This window comes from Centropristis striata, chromosome 7 (assembly GCF_030273125.1).
Source record: "Centropristis striata isolate RG_2023a ecotype Rhode Island chromosome 7, C.striata_1.0, whole genome shotgun sequence".
Taxonomy (NCBI): Eukaryota; Metazoa; Chordata; class Actinopteri; order Perciformes; family Serranidae; genus Centropristis; species Centropristis striata.
In genome coordinates, this window is record NC_081523.1 from 37979445 (window position 1) to 38002771 (window position 23327).

Sequence of the window (23327 nt, forward strand, 5' to 3'; positions counted from 1 at the left end):
ATTTTTTGTCATTTTGTGGTCAATTTGAGTCCCTTTTTGCTTAATTTCATGTAATTTTTTGGTCAATTTGATTCTTTTTTGGGTAATTTTGTGTCTTTTCTGACAAATATCAAAGTATCAAGTTATTACTTTCCAAGGAGTCTCTGGCTTGAAGCTGACTGTTACACACTCAGGAGGTCAGAATGGACATTTAAACTTATAACAAAGGACTTAGATTAAAAGTAACAATAAAATATAAAAAATATATAAATGCACAGACAGAGATATATTTTAGTTGTTGTCTGCTTCATTATTTGTCCAGAATTCGTCGTATCAACTGAGTTTGTATCATCTGAACTGTGAGATTCTGTTCAGTGAGCGGGGGTCGCAGACAATATGCATGTTAAATTGGGGGTGGTGACTCAAAAAGGTTGAGAACTACTGGTGTAGATAATGATGGAGACAAATCTGCCAGGCTCATTTGTATTTGCTCTGGCAGATGAGTCTGGTCACTCCCCCATTCAGACTCATTGTCCATACAGGCTGGTGTGCCTCACGATGCTCAGATCAAACTAGGCAGCACTTACTAAATATGAATCTAGAGTCTGTTACTGCGTTGTCTTTTTTCCAGCCTTTAATGTTGTCAGAAACACATTTTATTGACTGTTTACCTGTGATTCTAGAAAATTCGTCACCATGATTTTGAGATTTTCATCCTATTTGGACTTTAATGGAATTTGATATTTAATGCACTGCAAAAAAGGTGTGTCTAAAAACAAGACAAAAACACTAAATCTGAGGGAAATGATCTTGCTGCATGGACAGATAATTTCACTTGACAAGATTTCTTAAATTAAGATTATTAAATCTAGAAATAAGCATGTTGTACGCTTAAATTAAGAAATTAACTCTTAAGGAGTGGATGAGGATTGGTAGATTGTAATGTCAATCATTATTCTACAAAGTGGGTCACTTTGTGCCAAAGTCTACCAGTGACCCTCTTTGTAGAGTAATGATTGACATTACAATCTACCAATCCTCATCCAATCATCCAAAAGGAGCCACCAGTCACGTCAAAGGTCTGGAGCAGGTGGCTATTTACCATTTCCATGGTTTCGTTCACCACTATGTAGAGATTATAAAGTCCATACAAAGTAAAGGATACTTGTTTTTTATGTTTGCCTTGAACTTTAACAGGAAGAAGCAATACTGGTGGAGTGCTAAACACCACTTCTTCTGTCTTTTTTGTGTAAATTAGTAGAGCGTTGCCATTACTCCATTCAACTATATTATCTGCTTTACGCTGGTGCAGATAGGGGTCGCTCGATATCTCCAACAGGGATATCAAGCTGTGTTGTCTGAGTATTTTAGGATGAACTGGTCCGGTTTCTTTGAGGTGTCACAGCACTGTAAACTGCACTGGTAGGGTTTCTGATGTTGGCATTCAGACAGACTTTGATCAATACAGCAATCATCGGTATAGAGGCAGAACTCACATACCCCTGGGGGGGCGCTGATGGATGTCGTTAGGGCGGATGATAGGGCACTGTTTACCTTGGACTGTGAGGCATACCAGTGAATCAAAGGGATTCAGTTGTAATTGAACCATTTTTGACGCCAGAATGTCAGGTTGGATTGTATTGAAGGATGATGAATAGTCTAGAAAGAGAACTCTAGCATAGTTTTTATTGGATTTAAATGTTTTGTAATCAAGTGAACCAATGTGACAACCGCATCCTCTGTACCACATCCTTTTTATATGCAAACTGACACGGGTCCAGTTTGTCTTCAGTGGTATGTACAAGAGGTTGCGGTAATAGCCGTGTTTCCACTAGGAGGGAAAGTGTCCACCGGGAAAGTCTCAGGCCACACCCTCTCAAAAGTCCACTCAATCTGCGTGTCTCCACTACAAGTTAGCCCCCAGAGGGATTTAGAGACTCTGGAGGTGACGTTTGGTTTTCACCGTCGCTAACTGTGCACAACGTCAGCAGCTGAAAGCAGCATGGCTAATTATGCACAGAGTCTCCGCTGATCATAAACATAGTGATTATGAATTAACCGACATCACTAACTGTGCACAGAGTGTCTGGTGCTTGTTGTAAACAAACAGAGATCACTAAGTGAACACCTCCTGCAGCAGCAGCACATACACACTGTACTGCTACATAGCTAACTGTAGCTAACTGCCGCTAACGGCGGCTCTTCTCAACAAGCCGGCCTCCGGCTCGTTAGCGGCTCGTTAAGAAGAGTAAGAAGGAGTCGCTGGATTTGTCTCCAGTTGGGTTCTTGAAAAATAGTCGCTAACGGGGTCTGAAAAGTTGCTAAATTTAGCAACAAAGTTGCTAAGTTGGGAACACTGCTTTGCCGGCTTTTACAAATGGCGTGTGTTGTTGTGTAGAGTACTACGTCACATTCTGCTAAGCGATCTATCAAATCATTAACCAGGCTGTTTCAGAGGAGAAGTTAGGGATGTTTAGGCGAGTGAGACCCGCCTCATTCTTGGTAGTAGTGGAAACAGCCCTGTTGACATGCTCCGGCCTTATACCAGGTTTTGTTCTAGTCTTCTTTATAAATTATTTGTAGGATATAGATAATCCCCTCAGACACCTCATCATATACTCCACTGTGTGGAACTGCTTTGGACAGTATGCTTCCCCTCAGATTATTTGGCTTTCTTATTGGACATGGTGAGTAATCCAGCATTGTTCTTGACTTGAATAGAAAGCCAATTCGTGCAGTATTTCTTTCATTCTCCCCTCCTGTTACCACCCTCAAGGCCTCCTCCCTCATCCCAATGATTTATTCAGTGAGGGTGAGAGGAAGAAAAAAAGGGCAAGGCCACCTTAATAATTCAGTTTGGATCCAGTAACAGAATGACATGGGCTGTTTTCCTGTTTTACATCACTGTGATGCAAACACACCTGCAGCCTTTAACGTCATCTTCAGATTAATGTGTCCAAAATACAGTGTAAAATAAATTTGATAAATAAAGATGAAACTTGTCAAACACTGTCAAAAGAGCTAATGCAGGCTGCCAAAAAGAAAGTCAGACAGCCTGTTGATTCCATGATGAATCCTGATACCTGTTTGTCACCTGAGCAGCTGACTCCCAGTCTGTAGACGCTGGTGTTGCATTTAACGGCACACTGCCACTCTCAACGCCAGTTCATCTGGAGCACTTGTTGAGGTTCACTTTTTTGGGCATTTACTGAAAGTCATGGAAAACTTTTGGATGTATCAAGTAGAAAAGCTTGAGGAGGAACAAGCCAAGCAGAAGGAGGAGGCTGATCAACATGATGAGGAAGAGGTGTGCATCGTTTGAACAGTTTATGATGGTTTATATTTTAAGTGGTGGAATCAGTTGTCTATGGAGTGATGTGATGTGTGGAGGGTTCTGAAATAACACAAAATACCATTTTCAAAGCCTTTTTGTGGATTCATATGGAAGCTGAGCATGGTGGTGTTAGCTAATAATGTTGTTGTTTTTGTGATTTTGTTGTCTTAGTATTACTATGTTAGAATTATGGACCATGATATAATGCTAACTTTACTGTCGACTCATTATTTTTGGTCTCTTCTTTCTTTCACGGCCTGTCATCTAAAATAATGACAGTGGTGGGGGAAGTGTCCTTTACTGCATAAAATAATAAAACGTAAAAAAGAAAAATAAGAATTAGGGCTGGGCGATATGGACTAAAAGTCATATCCCGATATATTTAGGCTGAATATCGATATACGATATGTATCCTGATGTTTTTATCGCAAAGTGAGAGCAAATGTTCAGTCAAAGTCAAATATGACATGTCACAAGTAGTTTTATTGAAACCATTTATTTAAGTGAACATAAAAACAGGAGTACCTCTGTTTTTTATAGATCTTTTATATTGATATATATCGCCCAGCCCTAATAAGAAAAAGAACAATAAGAAAATATTCACAAGTCAGTAGCCTGGAAACCAGTTGAATCTGCCAAGCTCATGTTTTATTTGCTCTGGCAGATCTATGCGTCTAGTCAGTGTAGGGTTGGATTAAAAGCTGGGGTTGGATGTCTGACGCCAGCATCAGGAGCAATTTGGGGTTCAGTATCTTGCTCAAGGATATTTCCACATGTAGGCTGCCATGGTCAGGGATCGAACCACCAACCTTGCAATCAGTGGGCGACCGCTCTACGTCCTGAGCCACAGCCGTCCTCGATATGTTGTGATGTTTTGCCTCTAAGTTGCGATTGGTCCAGTTGGGTCCAAGCAGCACTCATTCACCATTACTCAGGCACAAAAAGTTCACCCATTTACCTCAAGGTGGCACTGTACCAATACATTTTAGTTTTATTTTCAATTATCTCAAAAATGGCTTGGCACAGAATTGAAGAAAATGTATAAATTTAATCTCTAAACTAATTTTGCTTTTTGGTCTGCTGGTCTCCTGCTCCAAAAAACAGTCAAACTTTGCGACTTTTTCTCAATTTTCTCAAAAATCCTTTTCCCACAACTACTCAGAAAGCATGCTCATCTATTCTGCCCTACAAAGTCTAACTGCAGTAACTACACGAAGGATAAAACAGAGAAAAACTGCTTTAAAGTTTTTTTAACGTTTTTTAAATGGCCAGCCAAATGGGTTATAGGTAGGTTACTTATTTCTACATGTGCTATGCTATGTGCTTATGCTAAAAAATCAAGATGATTTATTTGATCTTTGACCCCAAAAATTCCGTTACTGCACTCTGGTTTTTCCGTAAAAGGTTCTAATATTAATGTTGTTGTCTTCTTTCAGCTTTTATATTCTGTTTTCAGTGAATAAACATTTTCAAATTGATTTTGTTATACATGTATTTAAAAGTTTTTAACAACTCTATTCAAAGATTTTGGTATATTTTAGACTTAATATTATAAAGTAATGTTATATTTTAATCTTAATATAATTTTATCTTACTTTTGTACTTAATCACTATCTAGACAATAATTTCCCTTTCAAATAAACTTATTATTTCAATGAAGAAATACAAGGCTTCATGGTTTTATGTTTAAATTCATATATATATATATCAAAGCAAAATGTGGTAAGTGCAATTACTGCAGTCTGCTTTGGCTTTGAGTTGGATTTTGTAGTATCATCATTTCTCTGAATTAAATCAAAATTGAATTCTCAAACTTTGTCACAAGATAAAACAGGCATCAAGGAGTTCATTTTTTAGTTATCACTCAATTTTGACCAAAAATGCCATTACTGCAGTTAGACTTTGTAGGGCAGTATTGATTTTTCAAGAAGATTAAAATCTGCCCTCCTGTTTTGATTTTAATTTGATTTTTAAGTAAGTCTCTTTTATTTGTAAGTGTTTGTTGGCTTGGAATAAACTCTAAGGTGTCTGACACAAAGTAGCTTTCCTTGATTAAATGAATATCTACCAGTTTATTATCTGGATCTTTTTCTCCCACAAATTTGACCAGTGAGGCCTCCATATGACATGTAACCTGTCTCCATTTAACTTTCCTTTGTGTTCTGCTTTTTGTCCCCGATCCTTCTCTTCTCCCTGCAGTCTCCATGTTCAGGCTCGCCCTCTCCTCCAGGAGCAGAGTCCTCCACCAGACATCTGCTGCAGGAGGACAGCTTTGAATCTTCTCTCTCCAGTAAAGAGGTGTGTCCAACATTTTACTATCCATTAGATATTGTCTAACTTTAAAATATGCACATTAAGTTTAACTAATGTTGGAATGAATCATTCTTCTCTGTTTGATTAATAGTCCAGAAGAAGTCTTGCATCCTTCCCCACATATGTAGAAGGTGAGAACTTCTTTCTTTTGGTTCACAGTAGGGCTGGGCGATATATCGATTTTACAGATATATCGATATATTTTTAAATGTGATATGGAATTAGACCATATCGCATATATCGATGTAGTTAAAAAAATGTCTTTCTCTATATATAAATGCTGCCCTTACTAGGGTTTGTCATATTTAGTTCTTTTGCAATGTTTGTTATTCTTTTTTCATATAAATATATTTATTTCAGATAGGCCAAAAGATTGGCCTATTTTATTTCATAGGCTATTTTTATTTAAGATATTTTTTTTATTAAAATGTGCACTTTATGGAGCTTTGATTTTTAATTTTTTTTTAAAAGAAGGTATTTCTGTTGTTATACAGTATTTATGTTCACTTAAATACACGGTTTCAATAAAACTACTTGTGACATGTCATATTTGACTTTGACTGAATAATTTCTCTCACTTTGCGATTCAAATATCGGGATATATATCGTATATCGATATTCAGCCTAAATATACCGGGATATGACTTTTTGGTCCATATTGCCCAGCCCTACTTCAGAGGTTTTCAAACTATGAAATGAGAGTGTGTCTATTTCAGGCCTACACTGCAAAAAAGCCAACTTGTATGTTTTTGCCCAAAACAGTGATTTCATTTGATAAAACTTGGAAATTTAAATTACTGACATTTAGGGCAATAATGTAAGTTAGCACAACAAAGGAAGCCAGTTGTCTGCTCAAAAACAAGTTGGTGAGTTGTTGTTACTTATATCTTTAAGTTGGGGTTCAAAACAAGGGACAATAGTTCTGATAACTCTTATTTCTTTGTTGTGAAATTTGGTCATTAGTGAAAGCTAGCGGCTAACTGATGCTAGCGGCTAACTGATGCTAGCGGCGCTGCTTGTTACAGCTACAAGAGTAGCCATTAGCATATCAATGCTAACTCAAAATTGTGGTCACAACATTAGCTGACATTCATAGCGGCGTTACAGTCGTGCCAGAGAAATTCAGAGTTGAGCAAACTCAAAAACAAAACTTAAAATATTTAGTTTAATTGTCCAACATAAAATTTTATCGAAGTTTGTTGCCTTGAAATTTTGAGTTCAACCAACTTTTCTTTTTTTTGCAGTGTATGTGTGTTATGAATATCAACAACAGTGTAAAAATTGAATTTCCCCAAAGAGGGATTAATGAAGTGCTTGTTGCATTAATCTCAAAGTGGGAGGTACTATATATATATGGTACTATATAGTACCAGTGTACTATAGTGAGACTAATTGCTCTCCTCCCTGCAGTCCCCGGCCCATGTGACCCAGAGGACCTGATCGATGGGATCATCTTCGCAGCCAACTACCTGGGCTCCACCCAGCTGCTGTCGGATAAGACACCGTCCAAAAACATCCGCATGATGCAGGCCCAGGAGGCCGTCAGCCGCATTAAGGTGAAAGCACACAATACACACCCACACAACTCAGTGTATGGACACACTGGGCTGTGTCTGATAAAACAAGCACTTTGGTTTTGGTACCAAACAAATAACTGATACAATATGTAGGCACTCTCTACTGCACCTCTAGTATTCTCTATCATCTTGATTTTCTCACCCAGTGGTTCTCAAATGGGGGTGCACTTACCCCTGGGGGTACGTGAAGGCACTCCAGGGGGTACGTGAGATTTTAAAATACACATTTAAAAAGTAGCATCCATGCAAAAATGCTTTAAAAATAATTATTTAATACATATTTTAGGAAAATATAAGTATAAGTTCATAAAATGAATTTTATATTCAGTAGGCTATTCAATTTCCTGATCCTAAAAACCCAGAGTGTCCCCCATACCAGGATGGTTGGACCCAACCTGCCAATCACCTGGCATCACCTGTCAATCACTTGAAAACTCAAAGACGGAGTCGTGGTTGAAGCGTAGCAGTTATAGTTTTAAATGGTTATATGCTCACTGTTTTTACTACATTAATTTGAATCACTACATTTTAGTGATGAGGAATATTTGCAATACATTTAGTCATGGATTATTAACATTTAAAATGTTTGAGATAGGTTTTTTTTTTTTTCAAATGTTTGAATTTTGTATGTGTTTATCAGTTCTAAATTTTAATAAATCAGACACTGATGACACAGCGCTCTGTTTTTAAATTTTTTTATTTACGGTATTTTTTAACCAAAAAATGCTTTGCCCTGGTTAGGGGGTACTTGGCTTAAAACATATTTCACAGGGGGTACATCACTAAAAAAAGGTTGAGAACCACTGGTATAAAACATCAATTTTTTCCAATTATTTCATATTCCCCATCTTACCTAATTATGACTTAAGTCTTGTTATATGACTATACGAACTATAGTATTTACAGTAGTATATCTTAACATCCAAATCCATGTCTTTGCCATAGTGATAAAGCTCATTTTGTTCTAATAATACATTTAATTAGTTTTTCAGCTCTCAGACTATCGAGTGATTTTTGGCTCGATAATAACTTGATAGCGTGAGAGATCAAACCAAGTAAAGAAGAGTAAAGAAGCACACAATGTTTCTGTTGCTCCAGTAGAGTGAGACACCTTCTCTCTTGCTGACAGAGATCCATTTAAACCCATGCAAATTTAATGCAGTTAAATTGTGTGCTCGTTTGTAGTTTACAGATTTTACATTTCTGCATGTTCTGCTCAGACGTGAGTTTTTAGTTTTTGGAAAATGCTTAGTTTTTATTAGTTTTAGCGTTAGTTTTAGTTTTTTTGTAATGGGGTATTTGTTGGGTCCCAGATTCGAAAAAGTCACAATAAATGTTCCTTTATTTCCTTTGTCTGATCCATCTCAGCCCCAATAAGTTTATTAAGTCATAAAAGCAGATAGATGAAATAGATTTCATATCAATCAAAAAGGTTCATGTATGAAAAAAGTTGACAAAGATGAAAACGAACCACAGAATACAGTTTGTTAGTTATCGTTTTTTTTAAACTCTTGTTTTTATTTTATTTTCAGTTAACAAAAATGTTTTTTCAATTCTAGTTTTCGTTATTTTGTTAGTTTTCGTTAACTTTAATAACCTTGCACCTGCCACCATAAGGAATTCATTCATTCACACACACACCACAGCCGTATGAATAAAGATTAGCTGACGAGGTCCTTGGTAGAGTGACTTTCAATTGGCTGGTGTGAAAATGTTTCTAACGTGTATCTTCATAGAGTTTGTATGTAGACAGTGTTGGTTGTAATGTTCATGTGTTTACCTGTGACTGTTTCACCTCCTTCACTTCCATCCTGTCACATGACCAGGGTCTTCCTGTTCCAACATGTTCAATCCAGTATGGTTTATACCAACATCTTCTCACAGGAATCCGTGAAATAGCCACGGATTCGCTTAACTCAAAATCCGTGGAATAGCCACGGAATCACTCAAATTTCTGTGAAATTGACACAGATTTTGCTACAATGCAAGTTAATGACAGTCATATCCCGTGGCTATTCCAACATACAAAGTGATTATGTACATTCACTGAGTGAATATTTAGAAAATAAAACATATATTTCTCGCTAGAAATGTGATCAAAATCCATTTTTATGCAGAAACTAAGTCAAAATATTGATTTTTTCACTGAAAATGAGAGAACTGTCCGCCATGTTTTTTGTTCTGAGCGCCGGGACCTTGAAAGTCACGTGACTTGGAACAAACCAATAGGAAAAATATCCATGGAATAGCCACGGGATATGACTGTCATTAACTTGCATTGTAGCCAAATCCGTGTCAGTCAAGCGAATCCGTGGCTATTTCACAGATTCCTGTGAGACCAGGTGCGTTTATATACATGTTTACCTGCTAACAGTTCTCTTTGCTGCCTCTGTTGGGGCATTTCTACTCAAGTAGATAATTTAAGGCATGTCACCTCTCCTGTAGATCAGCAGGAATGTGTAATACGCCACCCGCATGCACACATGTGCATGGGACTCCTTGTGCATGTGCAGCCACCCATAGAAAACCAGCACCACAGGGGTTAAAACAGGGAACCTTTATTTTAACCTTTAGTAAAATTCCCATGCCCACACTGTAAAAAATGTCTGATTTTATGGTGAAAAACTGCTCAACCATAACAGTAAAAGACCGTAAAATGATAAATGGGTTAATTCAGTTTCAGTAACAATGAAACACCCTAAATGTATACATCAGCCAAAACAGTATTTTTTACTGTTTAAGAAAAAAATACATTACTCTGTAAAATACACTGGCACCCTGTTTGTAGAAAAATATACTGTAATATATATATATATATATATATACAAGCCATCATTTTTGCATTTATTTTTTGTAAAAAATACTTTTTCCTCACTGTTAAATGTAGGAAAAAGGAAAAAGGAAAAAGTAGAGAAAAAGTATATATATTTCACCCAATATATTTTTAATTAATTGATACTATTTTGTAAAAATCTGTTTTCACTTTGATATTAAAAAAGGTTTTTTTGCAAATTCTTTTTTAAAAGGCCAAATTATGTCGACCATGATTTCATGTGTAAAAGCAACAAAAGGGTGAAACATCCAAGGGGGATGAATACTTTTGCAAACCACTGTATATATTAATCTACCAAAATAAAATAAAAAATACTCAAATTAGATTTTAATTCTAATCACTAACTTATCTCAGTAAAATGACCCTGACTTTGTGAAAAGCACAGCTTTCTGCTTGGCTGAGCAGAGCTGAACAGCTTCCAGTGTGAGCTCAGCTGGCCTGCTTTACATTCAACAAGAGTATCGATATGTACACTAAATGAAATTGGTCCCCAAGACGTCCAGCAACTAGACAGATCTGTGTGCAGCTGATGAAGCCAACCATCTGTGAGTCGGACCGTCTGATAGACGTTAGAGCAGGTTTCACTCAGAGAAGTGAAGAGCTGAGCTTCTCTACAGGAGTCCAGTGTGTTCCTGCCAACACAACAGAGACACCTGCTGGTTGAGGACTACTACTGCAAATACACTCTTATAATAATACCTTAATAATAATAATAATAATACCTTTATTTATATAGCACCTTTAAAAACAGCGTTCACAAAGTGCTTTGACAGAACAAGCATGGATAAAACTCCTGCAAGAATCTGAAACCAATAATGAAGAAATAAAAAAATAATAATAATAAAGGTAACACTTTACAATAACCAACTAAGTGATGTTTATAGATGGTTTATAGACCAATTATTAACCATTTACAAAGTGCTATACATATTTAGTCTTTAAATGTTTTAAAACATTTTCTTAAAGGTATATGAATCATTTAAAAATCATTAACATACTTAATATGGTGTTAAAAATGTTATAATGAGTGCAGCTAAACCTATTAATAAACTATTAATTATAATTTAATTGTTTGTTAATGGTAAAGTAACTGTACACTTACATTAATATACCATATATTTGCCATTTATAAATATTTTAGTTAGTTAATCATTGATAAATCATGTGTTTACCATTCTAAATGGTCTATATATGGTTTATAAATGATGATTAAACATGAATAAACTATCTGTTTACCATCTATAAATGATGGTTATTATTGTAGTGTTACCAAAAAAAATAATAATGTATACTGTATGCATATACAGTACAGGCCAAAAGTTTGGACACACCTTCTCATTCAATGTGTTTCCTTTATTTTCATGACTATTTACATTGTAGATTCATCAAAACTATTAATGAACACATGTGGAATTATGTACTTAACAAAAAAGTGTGAAATAACTGAAAACATGTCTTATATTCTAGTAAGCAAAGGGTGGTTACTTTGAGGAATCTAAAATACAAGACATGTTTTCAGTTATTTCACACTTTTTTTGTTAAGTAAATAATTCCATATGTGTTCATTCATAGTTTTGATGAATCTACAATGTAAATAGTCATGAAAATAAAGAAAAAGCATTGAATGAGAAGGTGTGTGTCCAAACTTTTGGCCTGTACTGTATATGATGCCACTGGTTATCTGAAATCGTGCAAGAATCCCAGGATTAAAAGGGCACACAAAAATTATTCTTGTCTGGCTTCAAATAATGCGTTTGTGTCTGGACCACTGAGCAGTTAGAGTCCTGGGGAGAGCTACTTGCAGATTCAGACATGGTTTAGGTGTGTGGCTGACAAAAGCTAAAACTAGTGGAGCCTCAGAGCAGGACGATGACTGAGAGAGTTACTCTTTTAACCCTATAAAGCCAAGTGTATCATATTTGATACATATGTTTTTGAGACCTCTACATCATCAGTGTGATATTTTCTTTTCCTGAAAAACCTGATGAATACATGAATTGATGATTAAAAAAACTGAGCAACAAATTTCACAAAAATACCAGATGTAACAAAAAAGATTTGCTGGTTCCACTGGTGGATCTGTCATTACTGCGTGAAAACTTCATATCAGCAGATGTATGATGTTGTTTTATATGGAAAAAAATATTTTGTATGTTTGAGGAAAATGTTAAAAGGAAAGTCAAAGTTTTATTTGGTTAAAAATATTAGGTTTTATGTGATTATGTGAGTTCAAGAAAAGCAAATTGTGAGCAACAAATTGCACAAAAAGACCTGATGTATCAAATATGATCCAAATTAAATTCATATATGAAAACTGATATTGAATTAGAAAAAATGTTAGCCGGTTCAACAAACACTCCAGTTTTGAAAATTTAGAATTTTCTGGCAATTATTTCACGGTTCAGGCTTTATAGGGTTAATTTGTGCATGCCTTTATTGTCCTCACATGCAGCTTAGGTTTAACTGGTGACTCTAAATTGCCCGTCGGTGTGAATGATATCATGAGTTGTTGTCTGTCTCTATGTGTCTGCCCTGCAAACCCGAGTTTGGATAAGCAGTTATAGTAGATGGATGCCTTTATTTCAGCCAGTCCAGTGACTTACCTGATGCCTCAGACTTTGTTACACAGAACCATCTGAGAGGCTGTAATTGGAAACTGTTTGGAAAAGGGCAGACACTTTCTAGACAGTAGCTGTATCCCAAAGTCAAAGAAGGATCCTCAAACAGCTGAATTTGAAGGATACTACGTCATCGACATCCGCCGAAGGACTGTTCAACTCTTAAAACAAGATAAATTAAAGCGATGAACTGGCCCGAGCAGAGTGACCTGACAATTATTTGTTTCTTACCAAGATGGAAAAAAAACTTTAGATTTAGAAGTGTTAGATATTTATCTTGTTTAAAGAGTTAATTTCTTATTTTAAGTGTTCAACATGCTTATTTCTAGATTTAATAATCTTAATTTAAGAAATATTGTCAAGGTAAATTATCTGTCCATGCAGCAAGATCATTTCCCTCAGATTTAGTGTTTTTATCTTGTTTTAGACACACCTTTTTTGCAGTGCACATAAAAATAATAATAATAATAATAATAATAATACATTCCATTTGGTAACACTTTACTTGAAGGTATCGTCATAATAGTGACATGATACTGTCATAACTGTGACATGACACAGTCATAAACGTGTCATAAACATTATGTCAATGTCATAAACGTTTATGACTGCTGTCATTAAGTGTCGTTCGGTTTTTGTCATGACAAGTTGACATTCCTTGGGTTGTCTTGATTATGACAACTTGACTTTAATCAAAGTGACATAACCACAAAATGTCTTTGTCATGGCAACTTGACATAAACAAAATATGTTTCTATATTTGTGTTTATGGCAAGTTGGCATAATGATTATTATAATTAGATTCATGGTCATAGATGTTTGACAGAATACCGACAAGATACCCAAAACTGACTGTCATGACACCATTATGATGCTGTAATGAAAATATTCTCTGACCTCAAGTAAAGTGGTAACATTTTGATTTGTCATTAACATATCATGAAGCATAAACTGACAGATACAATTACATATGACAATATTTCCTTCTTTTTTTTGTTTTCAATACTATTTACAGTACACTAAATTGGAGGAAGGGTTCAGGAGTAGCAATCCAGTACACAAGTTGTCATAATCAAGACAACCCAAGGAATGTCAACTTGTCATGACAAAAACCGAATGACACTTAATGACAGCAGTCATAAACATTTATGACATTGACATAATGTGTATGACACGTTTATGACAGTATCATGTCACTATTATGACGATACCTTCAAGTAAAGTGTTACCTTACATTTTTATAGCGCTTTTAAAGGTACTCAAAGTCGCTTAACATGACAGGAAATTAGACACACACAAACACAAAATACAGAAGAAAACAACTAAACAGAGATGAGAGATTATGAGTTCAGGTATGGTTGGTTTTTGAAGGCGTGGAGGTAGTCTGAATTGCGGATGTGAGTAGGGAGGAAGTTCCAGAGGGTTGGGGCAGCAGTGGAGAAAGCTCTGTCGCCAACGGTGACATAGTCCTTCAACTCCAAATCTATAGATGTGCTGTGCTGGAGCGGAGCCAGTCACGATGTCCATCACACACAAATGCAACAACCATACAAACCACCTACTCAATGTGAACACAGTATCAAACTCTGTCCAATGTCACTCCAGAATGTCAGATGTGACTCTCCCTGAGCGGCCTGTCCCTGCTCCCTCTCTGTGATCCAGTCCTGTGCTCTGCTCTAACCCATGACTCTCCTGTCTGCTTTATTCCATGCCTGGCAGACGGCCCAGAAATTAGCCCAGAACAGGAAGAAGGTGCAGTACCTACACATCCATCTTGTTCTCCACTCTGCACAGCACAATGTCTCTTCTCTCTCTGCTCGGCTCTGTGTCTCTTCCTGTGTGTGTCTGTGTTTATCACTGTCCTCTCCTTTGTGTCCTCTTCAGTGTGCTGTCATTCTAATGAATTGTTGGCATTTTCCTGAATCCAGCTTTGTATTGTTGGAGGTGATATTCCTTGTAACGGTCCCTCCCTTTGGTCTTCAGTCCCTTCACCATTTTTTCATTTCATATCAGACATTTTGTTGCCCCCATAATTTGGAACACTGTAGTTTTTGGTTAGGTGCTCGATGCACTTTGCTGGATGCAGGAAACAGCTGTAATCTTTCTGACACTGTGAGTTCTTACTGGGTTTGTAGTTGTATTCAGTGTGCGCTCTCTCTCTGCTGCTGATTTTCTCTTTGTATTGATATGTATGACTGTACAAAATGACCTAGATCCTCTTGTTTGCTTACCAACCCAGAGCCAGATGACAAAATGTGATGTGAAATCATCTGTGCATCCTGTACAGACACAGGTCTGGGATGTAATCATCATGCTAGTGGCTCTAATTAAGTACCACAGTGCTTTAATGTCAGCATACTCATAATGAAAACATGCTGGTGTCATAAAACCATGAGCCACATGTGGCTAAAGTCTGAATTTTCACTTGTTTTGTAATTTAATCCTATAAGGACTGTGTTCCCAGTCATAACTAAGAGAGCCTAAACACATCCTGGATCCTTGAACCTGCTCAGGACTTTGGATAAATTAAGTCTATTGCCCAAAATGATCCTTTAATACTATATGGTATATTATCTTAATTGTGTGTGTGTATATATATGTATATATTATGGCATGCTGTTCAGGAAATTATTACATATATGGATTCAAAACCTGAGAATATATATTGAAACCTGAGAATATATATTAAAGGTTTTAATCGAAGGTTTTAATATATATCCTCAGACTTTTAATATATATTATCAGGTTTCAATATATATTCTCAGACTTTTAATATATATTCTCAGACTTTTAATATATATTCTCAGGTTTTAATATATATTCTCAGGTTTCAATACATATTCTCAGACTTTTAATATATATTCTCAGACTTTTAATATATATTCTCAGGTTTTAATATATATTCTCAGGTTTCAGTACATACTCTCAGACTTTTAATATATATTCTCAGACTTTTAATATATATTCTCAGACTTTTAATATATATTCTCAGGTTTTAATATATATTATCAGGTTTCAATATATATTCTCAGACTTTTAATATATATTCTCAGACTTTTAATATATATTCTCAGGTTTTAATATATATTCTCAGGTTTCAATACATACTCTCAGACTTTTAATATATATTATCAGGTTTCAATATATATTCTCAGGCTTTTAATATATATATTCTCAGGTTCTATATATTTTTTTCTCAGGTTTTGAATCCATATATATAATAATTTCCTGAAATACTTGCCATAATATCAGTGTGACATGGTCAGTTGTATTGTTAGTTGTATATCAGATGTGTTGCTGGCCTTCAATTCAGCAATCTGTGAAGAGCAAAGAGCATTATTAGTAACAAACCTAAAAACACTGCTATCATCCTGATTGTTTTATTTTTTACATCAGATATTTAAAGCTAGCACATACGATGTGTCCTGGGTTCAATATTGACATTTGCATAACTAACCACATAACATAAGACCAGCCAGTATGCAGATTTATCAAGCCAGCCAGCTTTATAAACCAATGTAAGAGTGGGAGCTGAGCAAATCAGTACAAACATTCACAAGGAGTGACTGTTTGATACAGGTTTTGGGTGGAATAAGGCTTTAAAATGAATGCTAAATATGTATCACATATTTGAAGAAGAAGAATAATGACCATTCAACTTCCTGAAAAAGACTGTTTATGAATCAAACTAATGTAAATGTATACTAATAATACTTCCAGTATTTGGTACAGCTGTATGTACTTGTTGTGTAAACCAGCTGTTCTCAACCTTGGGGTCGGGACCCCAATTGGGGTCGCGAGATGATTTCTGGGGGTCTGAGCTCTGTCTCCACTGTGTCTTTTAAGTCTTTTTGGTCACTTAATGTCTTTTTTTGGTAATTTTGTGTGTGTTTTTTACTAATTTTGTGTCTTTTTTGGTCATTTTGTGACTTTTTTTGATCATTTTGTGGTCAATTTGTGTCTTTTTGGTCATTTTGTTTCCTTTTTTTGGTCATTTTGTTTCTTTTTGGGGTCATTTTGTGTCCTTTTTGGTCAATTTGTGTCTTTTTTTTGTCATTTTGTGTCTTTTTTGGTCATTTTATGTCTTTTTTGGTCATTTTGTTTCCTTTTTTTGGTCATTTTGTTTCTTTTTTGGGTGATCTGAACTGCGCGTGTGGGATTCTGTTCAGTGAGCAGGGGTCGCGGAGAACATGGATGTTAAATTGGGGGTTGCAACTCAAAAAGGTTGAGAACTACTGGTGTAAACCAGGGACACAGTGAAGGAAACCCCTCAGCAGATTCATTTCTTTTCATTTGTTAAGAAGGTTAGGTTAGTGAGTTTGTTATGGTAAAAAAAAGTGCACTTCTAAATGAATTTGCTTGTTCCATATTTGGATATATATAATATATCCAAATATATAATATAAGGAGCATGAAGATGACTGCACAGAAAAAGAAATACCACCTTTTTTTGATATTTAAGAATATTTATAACAGAAATGAAACTTCAGTTTTGCCCTCTACATGAGCAAACTGTTCCACAGATTATTTTCAAATATTTATCGTAGCTCACACAAACATATTCCATCATTGGGGTTTATGGATGAGAAAGTGTTTCTTTCACTGTGTTCTGGTTGAACAACTCTGTCACTGACCTCTAACTTTAAATGTCTCTTCATTCAGTAACACCTGCTCTTGGAAGTTTTGGCCTTTTTATGTCTGTCTGTGATCATGTGATATGAATATGTGTGTAATATTGCTTTGTGAATGTGGTTGTATGTATATATGTGTGTGTGTGTGTGTGTGTGTGTGTGTGTGTGTGTGTGTGTGTGTGTGTGTAGGCTCCTGAGGGCGAGCCTCAGCCCATGACGGAGGTGGATCTCTTCATCTCCACCCAGAGAATTAAAGTTCTCAACGCTGACTCCCAGGTACACCTCTCCTCACCAGCTATTAAAATATTACAAGATCTTCGACAAACAGATTGATAACTGAATAAATTAATTTAAATAATGTTGAGATTGAAATAGTATATAAAACAAAGTTTTTGGGAGTAACAATAGATGATACAATTTGTTGGAAGCCTCACCTAAAATGTATAAAACAGAAATTACCCAAGTCTATTTCTATACTTTACAAAACAAGAGATCTACTGAATAAGAACTGCCTTCATTTGCTCTACTTTTCAGTTGTGTTGCCTTATACGACATACTGTGTTGAAATTTGGGGAAATGCATATAAAACAAACCTAGATCCAATCATTTAACTGCTGAAAAGAGCTATTAGGATACACTGCAAAAAAAGAAAAGTTGGGTGAACTCAAAATTTCAAGGCAACAAACTTCAATAGAATTTTAAGTTGGACAATTAAACTAAATATTTTAAGTTTTGTTTTTGAGTTTGCTCAACTCTGAATAGCCCCTAGATTCCCATACCAGCATGTTTTATGATATTAGCAAACTACTTTTAGTTGTTAAAAGTGTAATACCGTTGCTGGTGGTATGGTTAAGTGAAATAACCCATTTTACTATCGAAGTACTCATCTAAAACATGACATTTACAACCATTGAAAGGTACTGGAAAAGCTTGAAAATAGACCTTGAAAGTCCTTGAAAAGTGCTTGAATTTGACCACTGAAAGAGTGTCCCAACCCTGTGTATGGTCCTCTGTCTTCCAGGAGACAATGATGGACCACCCCTTGCGGACCATCTCCTACATTGCTGACATTGGCAACATCGTGGTTCTGATGGCCCGGCGCAGGATGCCTCGGCCCGACTCTCAGGAGAACGTGGAGGCCTCAGACCCAGGTCAAGACAGCAAGCGCCAGTACAAGATGATATGCCACGTGTTTGAGTCTGAGGATGTGAGTCAAACAGAAAAGTCTTTGCTTTGTCCAAAGGGACAACATTCAACTCTGATCGACTGCAGTCTGTTAACCCATTTAGGCCTAAAACGTCTGGAAAACCTTTCCTGGAAATTCAACAGAAGATTTTTCAGCCTCTGTAGCAGATAGAAAGGAAATTCAAAAAGTATTTCAGAGCTTATACCCGTGGCTTTCATGAGAAGTTGAGTTTATTTGTCCAAACCTTCAATAAAGTTTTTTTTTTAAATCAACAAACTCAGCAAATGTTACATTTGACTGAATAAAAATCCTTTGTATAATACTAATACATGCCCATCAGCAAGATGCAAACATGATATGACCACTGGAAGAACAAGACATAGTTCTCATTACCCTACTGTAATAAAAAAATAATAATTATCATAATAATAAATAATAATAATACATTTTATCTATATTGCACTTTTCAGGGTACTCAACGACGCATAAAGTAATATAAGACATAAACAGTCATGATTTCTTATATCATCATCACAATCAATTAGTATTATTATTGTTATTATCTCCAGATGGCCACAAATCTGTCTGTTCTTCGGTGAAAATATGTCGTCTAAAAACATATTCCTCATCCATAAATCTGGTCGATTGGTTCCAAGGGTTCAAAGTCCAGATCAGCAATTAAATCATCGGTGCTGTTTTCATCAAGATCTCTTCCGTCACTTACTGCTGAGCTCCTCCGCTATAGTCGTCTTCTGCCATGATTTCAAAGTTCTGGAAAAGTCCCATGATGCATTGCGACACTCCCACATGTATTCTGATGCATTTCATTGGCCAAGAGACCGAAAATAGGTGGAAAAAACTACAAATACTGCAAAACGACGTATCCGCTTTCTCGGTTTTAATGGTAGAAATGTGGTAATGCTTTCCCGCCTTAAATGGGTTAAAAAGAACTTGAGTTGGCCCCTACATAATGTAAATGATGTTTCCAATTTCACAAACTGTAAGTGTGCCATGTCTTCCCTCCCCCAACCTGTCCTCCAGGCCCAGTTGATTGCCCAGTCCATCGGGCAGGCCTTCAGTGTGGCTTACCAGGAATTCTTACGGGCCAATGGCATTAACCCCGAGGACCTGAGCCAGAAGGAGTACAGTGACCTGCTCAACACTCAGGACATGTATAATGACGACCTCATCCACTTCTCCAAGTCTGAGAACTGCAAAGATGTAAGTAAAGCTGTGCGTCAATCAGCAGCCATTCGTTCTTTGAATAACAGTCATAACATATATTATAAGAGTGTCAGTTATCAGTTGTTGTACCGCTGTTGCTGGTTCATACTGCTCAGGTATGGTGTCATATTTGAGTCGTAAATCGCGCGAGCGATTACACATCTGCAAACGCTCAGGGAGATTGCTTCGATTGCTTCAAACTGTTTGCAGTTTTAAATGGATGAGTAAACATGAGTAAACATGAACTCCCTAACCTATTTTAGCTTTTTGGCCCAGGGTTTCTGAGCCTTCTTGAAGCCCTCGTCCGCCTCTTTGGTTTCCTTGAATCCTCCCATCATCTGTTTTTGGTACAAGTCTTTCTGCCAGTTATTCACCTTCTCAAAGTCCTCGTTGATCAGGTTGTTTTTCACTTCTTGGTGAGGCTCGCTCACCTTCTCCGCCTCCGTCATCACCCCATCCAGGCTCGCTCCACTGTGCCGTACTGAGGCCCTGGTGGAGGAGAAGTAAAGAGACGCATTAGATTGAAAAAATACATAAATATTATATAGAAAAGTGTGAATCTGCATGATATGAGTAGGAAACACCGGCTACCTTTGTCTACCAGCTGTCTCCATCTCTTGGACCACTCTGTCAGCTGCGTAGGCTTTCTCGATTTTGGCACGCTCCTGGATGCAGTTCATCAGGTCATTACAGAGCCGGTGACCATCATCAATCCGTTTCACTGTACGTTTGTAGTTCCCCACCTTAAAAAGAAAACTCAGTTTTAGTTGCAATAAATTTATACGACGGCTCAAATTAAAGGTGTGATGGGGCATAGCCTTAAGGTGTGTTTCCAATGAGTACTTTTTGGAAAGCGGCTGAGTGGTTTGGCTCCGCCCACTAGTTAGTTCCCCTCGGCCTCAGTTCCCGTACAGGTACTTTTGTAGAAGATCTCTCTGTGCGTGTAAATTATTTTGTGTCACGCGCTCAGATTTCAACTGTCGCGCACACTTGTTTGATCTTCGCGCACATATTCAGCAACCAACTGAAGCAGAGTCAGGCGCGTGCGAGTAAAAAACAACAGCAACACGCACAACAACACTGTGCAGCTACTTTGCACGCGCTGGCTCGCTCCATCTTTTACTCCCCCGTGCTCGCTCGCGGTGGAGCTTTGCTCCCTTGAAGCAAGGCCTTTTGACACATTGGGGGCGGAGACCAAGGCTGACCCCAGCCCTCTTATGATTGGTCATTTTCCAGCCCTCCACGTGCCCTTTTCAGTTTTCTGCTGACAGCTTACATCACAGACAGGAAGCTCAGGTAGCGGCGGCATCATGTAAACAACAACAACAACAACTCTTGTTTCATGACGTTCACGACCACAACTCTCCGCTTCATCACTGGTGATAAAAAGGTTGAAAAGTGCTGTTTCTTGTTTCTATTCGTGTAAATACTACTACTAATAATAATAAAAATGAAATCAAAATTACTTTATTCATCCCACAGGGGAAATTCAGTAATAATAATAGTACGGATTAGAATATATAATACATTGTAAATAAAAACAAACACTGTTTTATATGCCTTTTAGAATGGACATCATACAAATGATCATACAGTAGTTAAAGTGTTAGATTCATGGGTTTATTTATTTACAGTGGCTTGCAAAAGTATTCAGCCCCCTTGGATGTTTCACCCTTTTGTTGCTTTTACACATGAAATCATGGTTGATATAATTTGGCCTTTTTAAAAAGAATTTGCAAAAAAACCCTCTTTAATATCAAAGTGAAAACAGATTTTTACAAAATAGTATAAATGAATTAAAAATCTATAAGTTAAAATAAATGATTGCATAAGTATTCATACCCTTTAAAATAACTGAACTTATTCTACAAAGTTCCAGCTAGTTGATGCAGCAGAGACTCAGTTAGTGAAATGGAGATCAGCTGAGTACAGTTGATGTGTGTCAAGTGATCGTAGTATAAAAAAACATGTGTCTGGGAGGTCCAGTCTCTGATACATCACTATTCCTGCTACAATTGTACCATGAAGACAAAAGAACACTTCTAGTAACTCAGAGAAAAGATCATTGAACAGTATAAGCCAGGAGATGACTACAAAAAAGAAATTAAACTCACTGGACATCCCACAGAGTTCAGTTAAACCATCATTAAGAAATGGAAGCAGTATGGCACTTGTTTAAATCTGCCTAGAGCTGGCCGTCCTCACAACCTGAGTGACCTGACAAAAAGAAGACCCTAACGCTTTTTGTCTCATCAGACCGTAGAACCTTCTTCAAATTGATCATGGAGTCTCCCACATGCATTTGGGCGAATTCCAGGCTAGATTTCATAAGCTTTTTTTCTCTCCCATACAGCTCCGAATGGTGAAGAACCAGGGCAACAGTTGTTGTATGTGCAGTCTCTCCTATCTGAGCCACCGAAGCTTATAACTCCCGCAGAGTGGTCCAAGGTGTCTTGGTGACTTCCCTCTCCAGTCTTCTTCTTGTCAGGTCACTCAGATTGTGAGGACGGCCAGCTCTAGGCAGATTTAAACCATACTGCCATACTGCTTCCATTTCTTAATGATGGTTTAACTGAACTCTGTGGGATGTCCAGTGAGCTGGATATTTTTTGTAGTCATCTCATGACTCCTACTTTTCAATGATCTTTTCTCTGAGTTACTAGAAGTGTTCTTTTGTCTTCATGGTACAATTGTAGCAGGAATAGTGATGAACCAGAGACTGGACCTCCCAGACACATGTTTTTTTATACTACAATCACTTGACACACATCAACTGCACTCAGGTGATCTCCATTTCACTAACTGTGACACTGCTGCATCAACTAGCTGGAACTTTGTTGAATAAGTTCAGTTATTTTAAAGGGTATGAAGACTTATGCAATCATTTATTTTAACTTATAGATTTTTAATTCATTTATACTATTTTGTAAAAATCTGTTTTCACTTTGATATTAAAGAGGGTTTTTTTTGCAAATTCTTTTTAAAAAGGCCAAATTATATCGACCATGATTTCATGTGTAAAAGCAACAAAAGGGTGAAATATCCAAGGGGGCTGAGTACTTTTGCAAGCCACTGTATTGAGGAAATACAGTAACTAACCATCACAATTAATGATGTAACGTTAAATAAAACCAACATAGCAGTCAGAAATACTTAAGAATCAATGAGTCAATAAAGGCCAGAACCAAGGACAGGCCGGATCAAAACATTAAAAAAAGAAAGAAAAGAAAAGAAAAAGAAACCTGGACAAGGATATGATCAGAAAGTCTTTCAATGTTTGTGGGCTGTCTGAGAAGACTGACGTAAATTAAGACGACCGCCATCCGTCTCTGCACGTGCAGATGTGTTATCGCTCGCGCGACTTATGACTCAAATATGACGCCATACTCAGGGCTGTCAGTCACATTTACACTACCGGTCAAAAGTTTTAGAACACCCCAATTTTTCCAGTTTTTTATTGAAATTCAAGAAGTTCACGTCAAATGAACAGCTTGAAAGGATACAAAGGTAAGTGGTGAACTGCCAGAGGTAAATAAAAAAAGGTAAGGTTAACCAAAACTGAAAAATAATGTACATTTCAGAATTATCGAGTAGGCCTTTTTCAGGGAACAAGAAATGGGTTAACAACTTAA

At 36.8% G+C, this 23327-nt stretch overlaps 1 protein-coding gene across 1 annotated transcript in view; it reads left to right on the forward strand.

Annotated features, from left to right (window-relative positions):
- apba1a (amyloid beta (A4) precursor protein-binding, family A, member 1a) overlaps positions 1-23327 on the forward strand; it is a 71026-nt gene that overhangs the window by 41450 nt on the left and 6249 nt on the right. Inside the window, exons 4-10 of the mRNA XM_059337395.1 lie at positions 5513-5611; positions 5718-5757; positions 7037-7182; positions 14374-14406; positions 17475-17561; positions 18307-18492; positions 19513-19692. Coding sequence (XP_059193378.1) covers positions 5513-5611; positions 5718-5757; positions 7037-7182; positions 14374-14406; positions 17475-17561; positions 18307-18492; positions 19513-19692 — 771 coding nt within the window. The remainder of the gene's footprint in view (positions 1-5512; positions 5612-5717; positions 5758-7036; positions 7183-14373; positions 14407-17474; positions 17562-18306; positions 18493-19512; positions 19693-23327) is intronic.